This window comes from Tenrec ecaudatus, chromosome 10 (genome assembly GCF_050624435.1).
Source record: "Tenrec ecaudatus isolate mTenEca1 chromosome 10, mTenEca1.hap1, whole genome shotgun sequence".
Taxonomy (NCBI): Eukaryota; Metazoa; Chordata; class Mammalia; order Afrosoricida; family Tenrecidae; genus Tenrec; species Tenrec ecaudatus.
In genome coordinates this window covers 107,638,698-107,656,506 of record NC_134539.1, presented here as the reverse complement: position 1 = coordinate 107,656,506, position 17,809 = coordinate 107,638,698, and the positions used below count along the sequence as shown (strand labels likewise).

The 17,809-nt window shown below is 50.6% G+C and overlaps 1 protein-coding gene and 1 non-coding gene across 3 annotated transcripts in view; both read right to left on the bottom strand.

Moving 5' to 3' along the window:
* Positions 1-17,809, bottom strand: part of ZZEF1 (zinc finger ZZ-type and EF-hand domain containing 1) — a 115,527-nt gene that overhangs the window by 18,013 nt on the left and 79,705 nt on the right. For both annotated transcript variants that reach the window (XM_075561167.1, XM_075561168.1), the window contains exons 31-42: positions 17,230-17,349; positions 16,486-16,647; positions 14,921-15,050; positions 13,229-13,367; positions 11,447-11,612; positions 10,564-10,826; positions 8,294-8,463; positions 5,706-5,856; positions 4,381-4,520; positions 2,882-3,159; positions 1,936-2,110; positions 1,055-1,187 (exon numbers count right to left, since the gene is read on the bottom strand). In XM_075561167.1, coding sequence (XP_075417282.1) covers positions 1,055-1,187; positions 1,936-2,110; positions 2,882-3,159; positions 4,381-4,520; positions 5,706-5,856; positions 8,294-8,463; positions 10,564-10,826; positions 11,447-11,612; positions 13,229-13,367; positions 14,921-15,050; positions 16,486-16,647; positions 17,230-17,349 — 2,027 coding nt within the window. The remainder of the gene's footprint in view (positions 1-1,054; positions 1,188-1,935; positions 2,111-2,881; positions 3,160-4,380; positions 4,521-5,705; positions 5,857-8,293; positions 8,464-10,563; positions 10,827-11,446; positions 11,613-13,228; positions 13,368-14,920; positions 15,051-16,485; positions 16,648-17,229; positions 17,350-17,809) is intronic.
* On the bottom strand, positions 11,254-11,357 carry LOC142460437 (U6 spliceosomal RNA). The gene has a single exon (XR_012786643.1). It is a non-coding gene; the product is annotated as a U6 spliceosomal RNA (small nuclear RNA).

The following is a 17,809-nucleotide window of genomic DNA, read 5'->3' as shown; positions in this document are numbered from 1 at the left end:
TACACCAGAATAAAATCTAACCCTATTTAAAGGGATTTAAAAACAACAACAAAAAAACAAGCACGAATTTAAAAATGACCAGACATCCAAAACCAAAAAACCAGACCAAGCTCATTGCCTCTGAGTGAATATGAACTCACAGTAAGTCGGAAGGGCAGGGGAGAACTGCCCAGGGAGTTCCCGAGACTCTTGTCTTTCCTCCGAGGAGTATCTGGTGGTTCAGAGTGCTGACCTTGTGGATCACAATCCAACCAGTAAGCACGAGGCCACCGGGGCTCCTCAGGCACCCAAAGCAGCACTGAAAGGCTTATGTTGGCAAAGAAGAAAGATCCCAACTCAGTGATTGAGATTTTTACCTTAAGACACTACTGGGGGTGGGGGATAATTTTACTCAAAGCAAAAAGAAAGAAGGAAGTTAAAAATGATAAAAGCAGAAAGAAGAAAAACAAAAATATTATGGGGGAGGGGTAAAAAAATCAATGAGGCCAAAACCTAGTCATTGGACACGAGGCAAAAAGGTTGATGACCCTCTCTCTATCTGGGTGGAGCTGACACAGATCGCCATAAGCAGCACTGCGGGAAGGCGGCGAGGCTCTGCCCCAGGCCGAACGAGATGAGAGAAGAGCTCCAGGCTCTCAGATCTCAGGTAGCCGTGGCGGTGCACCCGGCCACTAACCATGAATGTGCTGGGCTGCTCGTGGGAGTCCCTCCAGAGAGGCTGCCAAAGCAAGGGCCGGCCATGTGAAAAATCAGTCACTGAGAATCCCAAGGTGCGTGGCTCTACTCCGACCCAGGGTCACCATGCGTTGGAGCTGCCTCAACGGCGACCAAGGCGACCGAGGCAACAGAGCCTTCGCGCGTATGAGGCGCCTCGGCACACAGAAGGACACCCAGCGCCCAGTCCAACCACGCAGACCTGAGATGAGGAAGAGCTATGGGCAGAACTTCAAAGACAAAGAATCACCTGCAAGGGCCAAGAGTCAAGGGCTCACCATGAATTTTAAGATACAGACACATAGTCTTCCGTTCTTAGAAAAAAAGTTGTGCTTGGGACCTGTTTTCCTTTTCCGAGTTTTGACATCGACGATGACAGCCCTGTTCTTCTCCGTGAAGTGCTTCAAGATGATCACACTGTGGGGTTCGTTGGCGTTGTCCATGTAAATGCAGCGGGTGCCCACACAGAGGACCTGCAACATGACAGAGAGGCAAGCGGTCCCCTCAGCAACACGCAGAGACCGGCTAGAACACTTAGGCCTCAGCCCAGGGCTTTGGCTGGCGCCTGTCTCAGAAGCACTCAAGGGTCGCGTTCTCATTTTTAAATCCACGTGGCAGGCCTGCTCTTAGTGCTGGCTCTATGGTGCCATGTGGGATAGGACCCCTTGTACCAGCCAGTGAAAGACATGCAGGTAATCCTTGAGATTAGTAAGATGGATGCTCGAGTAAGAAATTGGTGCACTTTCAAGCTCTTTATAATTTAAAACAATCCAGTTAGTTACTGATTATTCAAAGCCAAGGAAACACATAAGAGCCTGAAAACCCAAACCCAGTGTCAATGAGTCGATGCTGACCCACTGCAACCCCATAAACAGTCCCACAGGCTTCCGAGGCTCTACAGCTTCTTGGAAGTCGATGGCTACACCTTTTTCCCTCGGAGCAGTTGGTGGGTCTGAACTGCCAACTTTTGGGTCAGGATCCAAGTGTGCTCCAGGGCCCCTTAACATCAATGGCTCCTGGCTAAAGAAATGAGTCAGGTGGCGAATTGCTCACTACCAATTTGAAGAAATCATTCCATAATCTTGAAAAATGCCCATGCTGTAAAAGCAAATCACCCAAATGCAAAGGTCACCACAGTCAAACGCCTTCTGAAGGCACACTGACTGAGACGCTGGGGTGTGTGAGAGCGATGTGGGGCGGCCAGCGCGCCGAGGGACGTACCTGGGGGAAGCCGACCAGCACAAGCAGTGTGAAGATGTTGGTGTGCTTCAGCTGGAAAGGCAGTTGTTTGATGCAGTGGTCTGTGAAGGTGGCGAGCACGTCCCGCCACAGTGGTGCGCTATTCAGTGACCGCAGGATCTCTGCCATGGAGCATGCCCAGTCTAAGCCCACCCGGCTGGAAGACAAGAGCTCCGATAAGGGGTAGAACACACGGTTCCAAAAGCAAGTCATCAGAGCTTGCTGCACTGCGCAGCTGTTCTCTAATCTGCTTAAAAAACTACTAGCAGGATGATTTTTCTTGTAATGACTGAACAAACGGACAAACTCACTGCCATCCAGTCTATTCTGACTCACAGCAACACCACAGGACAGGGCAAAACAGCCCTATGGGTTTCTAAGACTGTAACTCTTTATAGGACAAGACAGCCTCATCTTTCTGCAGAGGTTTTGCTGGTGGATTTGAACTGCTGACCTGTGGTTAGCAGCCCAACTGTATAACCCACTATGCCAACGGGGATTCTCATAATAAGCAGGGGAGGGGGAAACATTACCTATAACCTCAGTCTAAAACTATGGTTTTAAAAATCCTTATAAAGTGCACACACCTACACAGGACTAACGCCTGAAAGGAAACACATGAAGCAGCACCTGGTGCATTTTTGCCTTCCCCTCTGTTTTCCACATTTGGCTATGTGGTTCATGCTCCTTTTGCAATGAACTAGACTTCTTGTCTCTCCCCCTGGGCAGGCGGGCCAGCACTCACTGCTCTGCTGGCAGGCCGTGCTGAGGTTGCTCGGGGACTGTCCCCACAGGCACAGCTTTCCTGTGGGCTGACAGCATTCCTGATAAACCCAATCCAGAGAACAGGACTGTAGCCCTTGGACACTGCTGCACACAGAAACAGTCGCCGAGTGGGGGAGGCAGAGTGGGTAAGAACCAAAGCTACCTGTCCAAACACACAGCTCCCAGGCTGAAGAGCAGGTGGGTGGTCTTCCAGCCATCTGGCACAAGGGAGCTGTCCCCAGAGGCAAACAGGTTGTGTTTGGCGGAGAGGACCTTAATTACTGCAGCATCCACCTCTGCTGGCAAAAGGCGGACGATTAGCTGGCCCAGAAGGCCAAGCGTGAGGTGGTAGGTTTCATTCAGGTGGCCTGCGTTTGAGATGACGACCTGAAACATGAGTGGGAGGGCGTGCTCCAGGTCTATCAGGGGGAGCGTGGGACTCTGTGGAGAGAGGGAGGGAGACAGCTGCTTAGTACAAAAAGCCCAGGAATCACCACTATCGGATGAAGCCCCACATCCCTTCTACTGCCCGAACAACCAGGCAGTGGTTTGCCAGAGATGCTGCCACGGGTACAGCCCAATGTAAAATCAGCAATTTTCAGGTCTCACCTTACCATGCCACTTCCAATTTTCTTTTATCTTGAAAAGTAAGCTTAAAACGTCTGGGGGAGATCCCTGTCCCATGTCCCTATGCTCTCATGGCAAAAGAATTCAACTAATTCAGAGATAACGTAAGCAGTTCAAGTTCTCCAGAATCCATTCCTTCTACCCTTCCAATGCCCAAGAAATAACTACTAGGAAGCTTTCCAGCCTGGTCCTATGCACATTTCCATGCTTATCAGTGTTGGATTTCCAATGTGTGGTCCTTCCCAAGAACAGTGTCCTTTTTAAAGGCGCATGCTGGATTATTTAGGGTGAAGCATCAATGAGGTCTTCAACTTATTTTCTGAAGTTCAGCATCCCCTTGTACATGTGTACACACACACACACGCACGCACATGCACCCACTTCTTACTTATTGACATAGATTCCAAAGACCAATCATTATGCAAAAATGAAGAATGATCACATCTGATCACAAAATGGAGGATGACAGATTTGCCCAATCCAACTGCCAAACCACTGGGGATCACAGCCTAGTCAAGAGGACCAGTAGCCCATGCTACGCTCATGTGCGCACCGGGAGTTGTGATTGCCAGACCGATGTCAGTAATGTGCCAAACAGCCACTGACATGTTCACCACCATCATAAGTGGGATAACAAGATGGCAGAGAAGTGAGGCATAGGTAGCGGGGCTGGTGTGTGTGTGTGTGTGCGTGTGTGTGCGCGTGTGTGCGTGTGTGTGCCCGCACTAAGTACAGGTTATTGGTTGTTCTTTCCATTTTTCTATAAGCTAAAGTGTTTCCAAATTATAAAGACAGAAGAGGGAATCATGACGATTCACACAACAACAGGCCGTAACACACACAGTCATTGTAGGAAAACGGCAGAATAGCGGTGCAAGGAAAAAAAAGACTCATGCTCAATTCTCTCTGTGTACTGAGACACACACGGCTGCTGTTGACAGCTGCTTTCGTGTCACAATGGCTTTCTGAAACAAGTTTCTCTGTGAGTGACACCACCCTTCCTTTCAGAAGGAAAGGCTGCGTGCTGTCTCTTACCGACTTCAGCGGAGGTAACATGGCGGCTAGTAAGCCCAGCACCCTCTTCTGGGAGCACTCTGCAAACACCTGCTCAGGGCTCGGGCTGGTCACCTTTTCCTCTGCTGGCTTCTGGGGTGATGCTTCCACTTGCTCGGCATCTGAGTTGTAAAACACCGGGCATTTAGATTTTTTTTGGAGGATCTACACATAGGCTAAGTGGCCAGGAGAGGAGCATATAAACCGCTGTGCTCTCCCTGCGCTGCTACAGGATAAAGCCGGGTCAGCAAAAGCTCCAATGTCCACTTCTCAAAGAGGTCTATCACTACCCCTCCCCTCCCCTCCACTCCCTTTCCCTTTTCCACCGCTCTTCGATGCTCAGAGCATCAAGAACCCTGAGTTGGTCAGTGATGTATCTCAAGTAGCTAGAAATGTCCCTGGAGCACAGCAGGTACTTGGCACATACTTGCAGGATGAATAAACCACACAGGACGCACGGTGGGATTCTTGGGGAAAGGAGACTAGAGTGGATGTGGAGGACCTGGCTGACGGGTGTGTCAACTATATTCTAGAACTAGAGCTGTCCCTACTGCAGAGAAAAGGTCAAGCCCTATGGGAGTCTGGCTTCTAGATGGGGTCGAAGGATAGGAAGTTCCTGCTGGCTGTGGGCTGCCATAAGGAAGGCATTGAGGTTTGCTTCCAGTCTCTTCCACCCCAAGGCACCTCCATCTCCTTGCGCTCAGTCTCCTTCACACACAGCCCCGACCTCATCACTGCTATTCTCCAGCTGCCATCCGACGCCTTCTGCACAGTGTTACACTCCATCCCTACATGCCATGCCTGCCAAAAGGGGCTGTGCCGTGAACTTGGCTCCAGGCCTCCCATGATGTGGCCTTTGTTCATGGGTTCTTCCTGCCTTGACGCCCCCCCCCCCCAGCAGATGGCCCCTCATTTCTCTGGAAGCCTCTAGGTGGGTATTCTCTGTCCTGGGTAGATGGCAGGTGCCATCGACATGCCACGCCCTCTTCTGGCAGAGCCACATCCTGCCTCATACCTCCATCACCCACACTCTTGTGCCAAACCCACCCAGACTGGGAGCTCCACGAGGGCAGGGCCTGTGTCTGTCTGACTCGATCCTATTTATGTCCAGGGCCGAGCACAGGGCGCTCAGTAACTCTGGGGAGAACAAGCAAGGCAGGAAAGCAGCCCTTCCGAAGGCCCCTCAGCACCATCGCCGCCCCCCTCCCGTGAGAGGGAGAAGCCCCACAACCCTGTGTGCAGCCAGTGTTAACCTGTGTCCAACAAGCCACTCAGAGATGAAAGAGGTGGAGATCCACAGTCTGTACCTGGATGCTCTGGAGGTCTGCTGGCATCTGCGGGAGAGTCCGCAGTGTGGGTCTGGCAGGGGGGCACCTTCATTAACAGCAAACCTGCCTCCGTCTTCTTTCTTGGCTTGCAGTCTGTGGGTCCAACTGCCTTCTGAGCAGCCCCCTTTCCCTAAGGACAAATGAAGTTCTTTCTTTTATCCTAAGAAGTTTAATGGTTTATATGCTATTATAATTTTCAAAACATTAGCTGTCACTGATGAAAAACTCTAATTTCATTAGGAAACCTCACTCATGTCTTATGACACATTTATAGATTTTTCTCTATTAAGGTATTACTGAGTGGACCACATATCTCCTTTAACATCTTCCCAATGTCCTCCCTCAGCCTGTGGGTACATGTTTTCCAAAATTGTTATTAAAAAAAACAATTCATTCTGAAGAGTCTGATTCTAAAATGGAAGGATTTAGAGAATAAATGAAATGCTGTATTTTATTGTTACTTTGTATATTATATAAACACAAGAGAGGCATATGGTAAAAAAAAAATAAGAGATTTGGATCGAGGTGTTCATAAAGTTTTCCATTTATGTCAACAAACACATGCCCACCCCTGACCCCACCCCACCTACGGAGCAGTGAATAACTTACTAGGGAAAGCTGTCCCTGGAAGTAGGCTCAGTCAGAACTGTAAAGGTCGGTTGGCTGGTTTGGGGGCAGAGGGGGGAGTCCAGTTTCCAGGGGCCTTAAAAATGCCTCATTTATCCTCGCAGATCACGTGGCAGCTTCCGAAGGAAACTGTACTTTTACAATGGCACAGCTACCAGCGCCTCACTGGAGGAACAATGGTGTTGCCCTTCTAACGGAGGGAGGTGTCCAGATGGCCACGTGGAGCCGGCCCTGGGGGGGCGGGTTACTAGATGCCCCACACAGTAGGCGTCGACTCCACGGCAGCAGGCTTAGTCACACCGTATTGAGGCTTTCCTCGCTCAGCAGATAAACATGGTCCCCAAAGCCCTGCTCTGTAAATGAGTGTCAGAGGGAATATAAACTGAGTGATACAACTGATCTTTTTGAAAAATGACTGAACACCCCAGAATTAAACCTGCAAAACATAAACTCCGGAAACAGCCTACGCGGATGCTAAAACGTAAGCGTGAATTGTGTGGGCCAGCCAATGCCGAGGTGTTTACTTCACGCAGCAAAGCGACCACAGATGTCACGTGGCAGCTTCCCCCTAGACGATAGCCAGGCACCTCTGTTGTCTCGGGGGAATAACTCAGGCTCCCTGGGGTCGCAGCGGCACGTAGAAGGACACTGAGAGCTCACAGGAAGACACAGCATTTCCCAGGCTCCAAGTGGAGACTGTGGATATTGCCTGTCTCTCCTGATAGCGTTCTCTCTGTCCACCATACTCCGGGGTGTGGGTCACCAGAGTGCTGCCCAGGGAAGCAGTGCTGTTTCTTACACGGCGGGGACAGTATTTTCCCAGTTCTCTACTTTGGGTTTCCGCTAAACGACAGTGGGGTCGCAGTGGGCTGTAACCACCAACTGAGGGTCCCTCAAGGAGTCCTGATGGCACTGTGGGATAGACACCAGGCTGTGGTTCAAATCCACCAGTCAGTCCACGGGACAAAGAGGAGCTCTGTCTGCTCCTGAAAAGAGTTACAGTCTCAGAAGCCCTGTGGAGCAGTTCTCCTCTGTCCTACAGGATCGCTAGAAGACAAAAACACCTGGAAGGCAGTGGATTATTATTGTTTGGGGGAACCCTCAAATTAGAAACATGACAGGGAGAGAAGAGAAAGACGAGCACAAGCAGGGACATTTATAGCAGAAATCCAAGCTTTGGAAGCAACACCAAAGCTTGCTTCTATGCTCTGCCACCACAACGCTGTTACTCACGCACATGCACTATCTAGACCAGGGAAATGCACAGAGACCACCATGTGACAGTGGTCATCGGGGTGAGGCACAAGGAAGGGGGGCTTACTGTTGAAGAGGCAACGAGTTTCTGTCCAGGGATTAACAAGACTAAAAAGGGATAGTGATGCTGGGAGGGGAACTAAACTCTTTAGAGGCACGCGTGCGAGCGTGCACACACACACACATACACACACACACCTGCCGTTGAGTAGTTGTGACCGGTGGTGACCCTGTGTGTGTCAGACTAGGTCTGTGTTCTGTAGAGAGTCTTCAGTGGCTGATTTTTTTAGAACAGAGGACTATACACAGCCTCCTGGTTAGCAGCCAAGCATGTTCGCAGGTAAGTGGACTGGCTTATTTAATCCTCATGAAAGCAGGTAGCAGAGAGTTAGCTCTAAGATGACCCTGAACACTCTTCTCAGCACCTTTCATGCATGAATTCAATATACGTAATTATGTAACTCCTTACAACCACCTCATGGTATGAACGTTACTACTATCTTCCCCATTTTACAGGTGAGAACACGGAAGCCGAGAGACCACAGTAACTTACCCGAGGCCCAACCGAGCAGGAATCTGAACCCAGCCAGTCTGGGCCCCAGCTCTGTGCCCTTAAGCCCTCTGCTCTGCTGCCCCACAGGAATGGCTCTGCCTTCAGACTGGCACAGTCGAGGCCTGCTACTTACATTGCAGTGCACCAAAGGGCCTGCCTCTGATGGCCCCTCATCAGCCTGGGCAGCTTTCTTCTGGAGCTGCTCCGCAGATGTGCAGGCGGGCAGTGGGGCGGTCAGGGACGGACTTCCTGGGCTGGATTCACCATCTGGCAATATGCCAAGGAGAGCCAGTGCTTTCAGACCTACATGAGGAGTAAGCGAGAGGACGGTCAACACTGTATGCCGAGGCTTAGTTCCTTCAAGTGCATTGTGGTGGGTATGCAATCTCAAGTCAAGCTGAGGGGGTTGAGAGTGAAGAGGTGAGGGGAAGAAAATGAGGGAAGGAGTGGTAGCCAGCCAAGCCCATAGCTAAGCAGCACCCCAGCTGTGAGACCCAAAGACGGTAATTACAAAATTGGAATATAGTGAAGCTAAAAAGCATCAGAGCTAAAGTTATGAACACCCAATTTGTACAAGGCTATGGAGGACAGTGGACTAGATCCCATCTGCAGAGCATCTGGTCAGACTGAGTCGCTTGCAGACCTGCTCTAGCCACAGGGAAGAGTCTCGAACAGCTCTACTATCAGGCAGTGACCACTGTCACCTTGACTATGCATCCGAGTCGATACTTGGGCAGTTGGTGCCCTATGGACATGACCTGAATTTGCACTGGGGGCAAGTATCTCATACTTGCTGCAAGACAGGAATTTCCTCCCTGACTGTTTGAATGTTGATGGGAATCTTTTCCTGCTTATGCATTTTTTGTATTTTTGTCTCTATACGATTATGATTTTAGCCTTACTACCTTGGTGTGGTTTTTAAATTGTTTTCTGTTGGGTTTCCCAGCGGTGAAACACAGGAGTGGCTACATAATGAGAGTAACTGATCCAAGGGGTTTTAGGGAATGTAGGGGTCGGGGGTGGAGAGGGAGGGGATTTCGGGGGTACATAGGAAGGAACACTAGAACTGATTCCAATTGTACAACTCATTTTAGAGGTGATTTAACCATGGGGGAGAGGGATGTTCTAAGACTGATGTAGCAGCACATGCCCTTTGATATGATCGAACTACTGAATTATACAATAAGTACACTCTGTGCCAATAAAGCTGTTAGGGGAGAGTGAGGGGTGAAGCCTAGCCTGTCCGTCAGGTCGCAGCTTGACCGCAGGGCACCAAGATAAACGGACTTCTGCCTTTCACCTTCCTGTGGGCAAGCTGAGACCTGCAAGAGATGCTTCCACCACCACTGGATCCACAGGACTTGTGATCTGCCTGCATCTGGCAGCATTGTATGTGCTGTGTAAGTCTGAAGAGGGCTTTATGGACTAGTATTGGACTTAAGGGCTAATATCGGACTTATGGACTTGATCTGGATTGGGCGGGATATTTTCTTAATATACCATTACTCCTTGATATAAAAACTCTTTCTTACACATATATGAGTGTCTCTGGATTTGTTTCTCTAGTCAAGCTGGACTAACACAGCTATAAACCTCTTTGCTACCATGTGGAAGTAGACAGCTGAGTTCCACACAAACAAAATTGGCAAGCACGCACTCCCCAAGTCCCCGGTCCTGAAAATTTAGTCAGTTTGTGATCTCAGCCAGCGAAGGAGACCTGTGTTTTCACTTTCCTAGCGGACTAAAGCTACCACAAGATTGTTTATCTGGTGAAAGTTTGGCAAGCCATTCCTTGTGGCATTTTTATAACAGCCCCACACTGGGTTCCTCCACTCCCACCAGCTCTGTGCTACTCACCTGTTCCTAGAACAGGTCTGACTGCCCTCAGGCTGCCTCTAGCCTGGGGAGTACTTACTGCATATACTCGAGAACGCATGGTAGTTTTGATGGAAATTCGGCTGTCTCGGAGGTTTAGAATACAAACAATGTTCTCCCTAGAATCCCTCATTCAAGCCAAGATCACCTAGATGTTTTTATCAGGTGAATTCGTTTCCCTGTAAACAGTTCTCAGCAGACTTGCATTTCAGGTGAAGAGAGGTCTGCACTCCGGCTTTGGCAGAGTTTGGTAAGTTCAAATACGAAACACTTCCTCCACACACACCTCACATGTTTCAATGACTACTGTATCTTTTCATAACTTCATGGAAACTTTTCAGAGACAATGCATGCTACTTTCAGGCCAACGTTTCTTTCAAACGCATTTGGGGATTTAAGATGAGACTCTACGCCAGGAGCAGCCCCTCTCAAGAAGCAGTGTATTTTGTGGCCTCTGTCTGTGTGGAGCACAGTTGGGCTCTTCCCCCAAGCATGGGGGCTGAGTTTTGATTTCCACGAATGAGATACCTTTTCCCTGGTGAGCCTTCATTAGACAGTCCCCAACCAGCTGCATGCACTGGCTCCGCAGGGTCGTGGCGCTGCTGCGGGCATGGGGGTCCAGCTTCTCCCCATCCACGTCCTCTGCACCGGCCAGGTGGGCGCTGTAGAGCGCCAGGGCAGCAAAGAGCAGCCACGAGTAGTTGTGGATGTAGGGCTGGATGAGCCTCTGCCGATCGCTGATCCGAATGGTCACCATCGGGTGGGCCGTGACGCTGTGGGTCGGCAAATGGCTGCAAAGGCAAGGCACCGTTAGACTCCCAGCACCGGAGGCTCCGAAGAGGAGCAGGGCCTGCGGGGAGCACATGCACGGGAGCCACCGGGCACTAGCCCTGACCACATCGCTCAGATCGAGGGCAGGTTTCTCAGCCCCTTCACGGCGTCCTACTCCCCCAGCCCGTCCACCATCAACCACGTGACAATAGCACTTGGTGTGGGAGAGGCTACGCGCTCTCTCGAGGGCACAGATGAACTATGTGAGGAGATGATCTGAAGTCTGGGAATTTGCTTCAAAAGGCTTTTGTAAAGAAAATCGCCCTGGGGAAGCACACTGAGCACACTCAGGGAAGCCTTCAGAACTGCTCGATGTGGGTGTCCTGGATTGTGGGGGCTCACTGCACTCATTCTCCTCCTTTGAGTAGGGTTCAGACATTTTCCTTTTTTAATATGGAACGCTTCGGGAATTTGTGTCATCCTTACACAGGGGCCGTGCTAATCTTCTCTGTATCGCTCGTTTAAGTAGATGGGATGCCGAAGCGAGCACCAGACATTTGGAATAACGAAAAGTGCTGCTCACTCCCTTCGAAGCACAGGGACAGGAAGGCAGGGCTGCGGCCCTCGGCCGGAGGCGTACCCATAAGAGTATTTCTTGGCTGCATAGCATCCATAGCAGAGGTCAAAGTCATCGCACACGTTGCAGTTCATCCGCCGGCCAATGATCAGGCCCTGGCAGTGGTCACAGGCAAACTCCATGTTGACCATTTCATGGTCATCTCCATGGCCCTCAGGCTTCACCCCACCTGGAGGAAAGCAACACTGTCGGGTGCTGGAAGGGCTAGCCTCGAAACCCAAACCTGCCCCAGCACCGGGCCGCCCCCTCACTTGTTGCCCAGGAGCAGCAGAGTCACTGAGACCAGGGCACGCTGCCAGGGGCTCAGGATGCATCGAAGCACAGAGCTTTGTGGCAACAGAGAAGTTCTGTGCTGACCTCCTTTCCAGAGCAACAATGGGTCTGGGCACATAAGTAAGCCATCGCATCAGGATCATGGCTGGGCAGCACCCAGTCCAGACCCCAATGCGTGCGCTGTTCCTCATGACCGGTCTGTAGTACGCTTTGAGGAAGGGGCTGCTCGGTGTGCTTGCTGCCAGGTGTGCAGCAGCGGTGTCTCTGATCAGGGGCAGGTGGCATGTGAGGAAGAACAGGAAAAGAACTAGAGACTGTCTCGACGTGTGAGGATGGTTGTCTCAGTTTCATCTGCCACCAAAGTAAGCCGACAGTATGACGAGAGAGAAACTCGTAAAGTCAGGTATCTAGGAACTACGAAAGTTGTGTTTTAGAAGGGCCTCCCAGTATCACACAGGAAAAAGAGATGGCCTACAATCCTGAGTCGGTGAATGGGAAAGAAAAGGAGGCTCAAGAGACCCTGGCCCCCCTCTCACTCTAAGGACCGCGCTCAGTTGCAGGCCCAGCCATGGACCCTGCCACCTGCTCCTCATGTCTGACCCATAACCCTGGCTCCGCTCCCCTCGGGACGACCGTGATTCCTTAAAGGAAACTCGTACACACAGAGGATGGCCAGGCTCCGCACAGGTTCATCGACTGCTTGGAAAACTTTCTCTGCTGTCTGCAGACGCCAGGATCAGGTTCACTAGCCTAGCCTCCACGATCCCCACTCAGATTCCACCCACCCTAACACCCTGCTCAGCTCCTCGTGCAGTGTGAAATCTCAGACAGATGGCGGGGCTCAACCCTCTACCCTGTGCTTGCACACGCCCCTCGGTGTCTTCCTCCCCTCCACTTCATACTTTCTTCAAATCCCAACTCCTCCACACGCCTTCACTGCAACAGGCAGCTCGACCACCGGGCCTTTCCGTTTGCTAGCAACTCGGTACCGCCGCCGCCGCTGTCCTGGGATGCACGGTCCAGTCTCCCTGCTAACTGTAAAGGCGTCCAGGGCAGGGGCTGTGTCTCTTACCACTGGGAGATAAAGTTCATACTTGCCAGTGAGCCAGAGAACAGAACCAGACAATAAACCCGCTGGAGCCGATTCTGACTCAGATTTACCCTGTAGGTCAGAGTAGCTCTGCCCCTTCAGGCTGCCCAGCAATTTCTAGAGGGAGCAAGACAAGGGTTCTGGAAATTGGCAGTAACTTGGGGTGGAGACAAGAGCACCGAGGGGGAATAAACCAATCTTTCTGGAGGCAGACCAAACGGCCAGCCACATCTTGTTCCTATGGCAAAGCTGATGGTTCCCTCCTTTCAGTTTGTAGCCAAGTACTTAAATATGGTGCCACCGAGGCCGTTGGGCAATTCAGGGGGAGTTAGGGAAAAAAGACGACAACAACAACGATAAGATGACAGAACCCAGAAGTGAGGATGCCCTTGGCTAAGGCCTAGTGAGTACAGGGGGCTTACCCAGGAAGCACGTCTTGCAGAGATCCATGTCGCTGCATTGCAGACACCGGTAGCGGTGCCAGGGGGCGATCTCATCACAGCCATCACAGGAGATGTCCACGTTCAGCAGGTCGCAGTAGCGAGCAATAAACATGTGCATCTGTAAGGGGAAATCAACACAATTAACCAACAGATTTTCTAACGCAGCCACTAGTCATCAATCAACTCATTCCTTCTGGAGGTACTTATTGGGCACTAGGAGGTTCCAGGCATGGCACTGGGTTCAAGGGTTACCGTGTGAGCGTGCCCTGGTTAGCCAGGAGTTCCGTGAGCAGACAGATGACAAGCACAGTGCATAGGGGCGGTGACAGGCACATTTAGGAGGCTAAGAGAACTCAGAGGAGGGGTAGCAATGGGTGTGAAGTCGGCCAGGAGTGGTTTTGCGAAGGAGCCAATTCCTCGGCTGAGGGTACACAGGAATTAGCTGCATGAGGGTTGTGGGCATGTCAGGTAGAAGGAACAGCAGTTTCTAGAGGGAACAAGACAAGGGGTCATGAAATTGGCAGTAAGTCAGTATGGAGACTGGCGGACAGCAGGGGAAATGCAACAGATGACGCTGACAATGTGAAACCACAAAGGCCTTGGATGCCAGCCAGAGCCCTGACAACTTGAACAGGACTGATTTCAGTATTTTGAAAGTTCCTCAGGTTGCTGAGTAAAGACTGGGTGGCAGAGGGTGAGACTCGGATCCGGCGGGCAGCGAGGGCTGAGACTGAGGCCCTATGCAGGATGATGAGAAGTGGGCAGGTGTGAGACAGATAGAAGAGGCAGAGCCTCCAACCCTTGGTAACTGGCTGGATACGGGGCTGATGAGCAGAGAAGGGGCAAGAACAACCCAGACTTTGACTTGGGTACTTGGTTGGATAGACACGCTGCAAAAGGAGCCCTGACACCTGACACTTGCAAGAAAAAGCCAGCTTCCTAGGGCGAGAGTCAGGGCAATCCTGCATGAGCAAGAAAGGACCTTACTGATGGCTACAGGGCAGTTTCTCTTTAAGGAAATGCACCAGCAAGTCAACATAACATAGCAGACCAGGGCAAATCTGCCCAGCCCCCCGGGCTACACGAGGGTTTTGTTAAGAGATTAACATACACGAGAAAGAGGCAAAGCGCCATCCAGCAGCACAGAGGTGCTATACAGGCAAAGTGATTGGCACATAGTAGGCCCTCCGGGCTGAGAAAATGAGCAAATCAGTTGCCAGTGGCAGGTCTGACACCTAATGTGGGGATGGACATGGCAGGCTCTGGGCATGATGCCTTTACACATAACTCTGACTCCACGTGCCCATATGACTTCCGCTCACCCCAGGCAATCTGAAGATTTGAACGTGGCTTCCCTGTTGCTATGCTTGGGAGGTAGGTCCAGGCCTTTGAGCGATTTTACTTCTCATTGTCAATTCATAAATGGGCACCGGACCTTACACATGAGCCCATTCTCGCTGCGTCCAGTCCCAAGGGAGGAAGTTCCTCTCTAAGTGTGCTCAGGATGCAGAGCCCCTCTGGCTACCGAGCAGGCGTGGTGACTGTCGGCTCACTAAGGTGCTGAATGCCACGGGGCCCTCTCGGGGACAGCCTGTCGGCATTCCCCCAGGCAGACTCTGCTCTGCAGACTCCTACCAAAGCGCTCCAGGTACTCTAGTTGAGAGGTCTTACTTTCCTCTGCTTCTCTGGATCTTCCTGGGCTATTTTTTCATACCAGGCCTCAAACATGCCATCCTGACACTCATCCATCCATTCTGAATTCTGCTTGGCATCAGCAAGCTCATCGTCTTCACTCCATTGGCTGAAAGAAGGACATAAAGAGAGAAAAGCATGCCTCTCCCACAAATTCAGGAAAGTGTTGGTTAGCAGAGTACGTGCCCTAGTGGTCCACTATAGCTGACATCTTGAAGCTGCTCAGTGGGGACGGTCAGTGTTTGCGGGGAAGCCCCAGGTTTGACCAGGTATTTGACAGCCACAGACCCATGAAAGAGGAGCCCTTTCCCCAGGAGACGGCGATACGTGAGGCATTGGAACGTGAGCAGTTGTGCCCCTGTGGAGAAATCCCAACTGACAACCACTTGGGGCGAACCTACTATGTGCCAGGCACTGGGGCCAAACAAAGCGAGGGCTTTTGTTTTTCCATTTGATTTGGACGGACATATTCAGCACATACCGGTGGAAACAGTCTTGAGAAGGGTGCCGGGAGGCCCTGAGGCTTGGGCTCTGCCACCAGCCACCGTGAGACCTGGACACAATTCTCAGTCATGGTCATCAGTTTCCTCATGTCAAATAAAAGATTCCAGGGACATAAGTCCTAGGCTTCTTTTAGATTGAAGAGCGTACACTGCCATAATTTCTCCTTACAGTTCATTTTAGGTATTAGAATTTTGAACAGGAAAGGACTTAGCTCAGTAGCAATAAATGGATATTCATTCACATAGGCAACCCGGCAAATTGACTTTCGGTCCACTCAGACTTAGCTGTAAGGGGTTTGATGTTGAGAAAGAGGTGGTCCTGCCCTCGAGGACTAGGTCACACAGGGGCTGACATCAGTGAAGAGACTGATGGCAGAAGGGCCCCCTCCCCGGGCGCTGGGCCCCTCCCTCTGACAACAGCTCTGACAGTGGGCAGTGTCTCCGGAACTAAACAAGGAGGCGCCTTTTTTGAGAGTAGCTCTTCTGAGTATAAATAACCCCAGCGCTGACTTCATGGATTCCTTTCAATTCTCTCCTCTTAACTGTTTTTCTTCTTCTCGTCTCTTCTCCTAAGTGGCTAGTGGGTACGTGGACTTGGGCAGGTAAAGTGGCACTCATCAAAAGTAGAAAGAAGGAAACGCTGCATACTATCTTTCCCTATAAAGTCTTTAAAATGGGCCAGAGGTTACACACGTTCCATAACCGAAAATACAGGAAAGGGTTCTTGGATCCAACAAGCTGTCCCAGGAATGACAGGAAGCGCAGAGGAGCCTCGGCCTCGGAGACAGCAATACCTTACCCAGCACTATAGTGTGCCAGAACAGTTCCCTCTGAGAAACGCCCTCGCTTATTTCCCATGGCAACCCTGAGGCAGCATGACTGTGAGCTCCAGCTCTAAAGATGAGGAAACTGAGGCACAGTGGGCTGCATGAACTGCACGGCAAGTATGTGGCAAAACCAGGCCATTAAGCTGACAGCTGAGTGTGCTCCCTGCACTGTGTCATCTACTTTAGAACTGGGAGTGTACGGCTGAGAGCTCACCTGATCACACTGTCGTGGACACTGATGTTTTCTTGTGAGATGCTCATGAGGAGAGCTGGTAACTGAATGTCAACAAAGAAGGCGAGATCGCTGGGTTCCCAGCCCATATCCAGAAGGTGGAGCAGCGCCGTCTGAACACAGGACAGGGCAGGCAGCAGAGACCTAAAGGCCAAGAAGGGGGCAGTCACCACATCTGCCTATTACCAACAATCACAAAGACTGTTAAACTCCCATCAACCTCCTTTCAAACTTCACACACTCTCTGGACATGCGCAAAAGATAGCTTAAGCAAAAGAATTCTGAAAGACATAAAGCTAGTTTCCACCATGTCTTCATTTTATAGTGAAGGACGGAAGACAGTTAACAGTCAACTTGTGACAACGGTGGGGTCAGGGGCAGCCAAGAAGTCACTAGGGATGTATAATCTACATGCACAGATTTCTATCTAAACCACTTAAACAGATGATCAGACAAATGCTTTTAAACTCAAGTATCAAAAACTGAAAATAAGACTAGTTCTTAAGGTTATATTAAAACCTGCCTCATGCCCTTAAAAAATGTACACATCACATAGGAAAAGAAGAAAACCAAGGAGGCGCAGATAGCCTCGTGCGTTGACAATAGGTAGCCCTAGAAGGGAGGATTAGAGTCATGCTTACTGTATTTTAACAACAAACACTTATCTCATTTATAAAATCACAAAGAAGTCAAAATAGATTTTCTTCTCTTAGAAGAATCCAGTACCTGTCTTTTAGGTCACTAAATCCTTTAATTGCTTTGACCAAAAACAGAACAAGTTGATAGTAAGTTTCTCGAATTTCTTTGTGCAGTTCTGTACCACAGCCTTCCAAGTGTCCAAAGTAACTAGAAACAGAGGAGATGACCGACTTACTCACCTGCCCCAATGATCACTTCCCACACGGAAAATAACCCAATAACCCAGCCCAACACAAGAGGCACAGGAATTTAAGTATATACAAATAGGGTACCTTTAGAAAATAATGGGCAAAACATTCCAATGAGTCCACTTCACTGGGTCAAGAGAGCTGCCCAGCAGGGAAGGTAGGGAGATGGCAACAACTGGCTGTTCTTTGGTACTATAAAACCACCCTGCCTCCCACCACTTAAATGGAGCACCAGCTCCTGGGTTACAGGTTTCCATAAATGACCTCACTCCATTCGCTGTACATAATCATGCCCCTCTGACCCCCATCCCCACCCTGCACTGGTGACTCCCGCACTGACTCATGGTCTCTTCTACCCTGCTCCCTGTCACCGTGGTCACCCAACATCCATGTGGATGATGCGCCCATGTGGAGCTCTG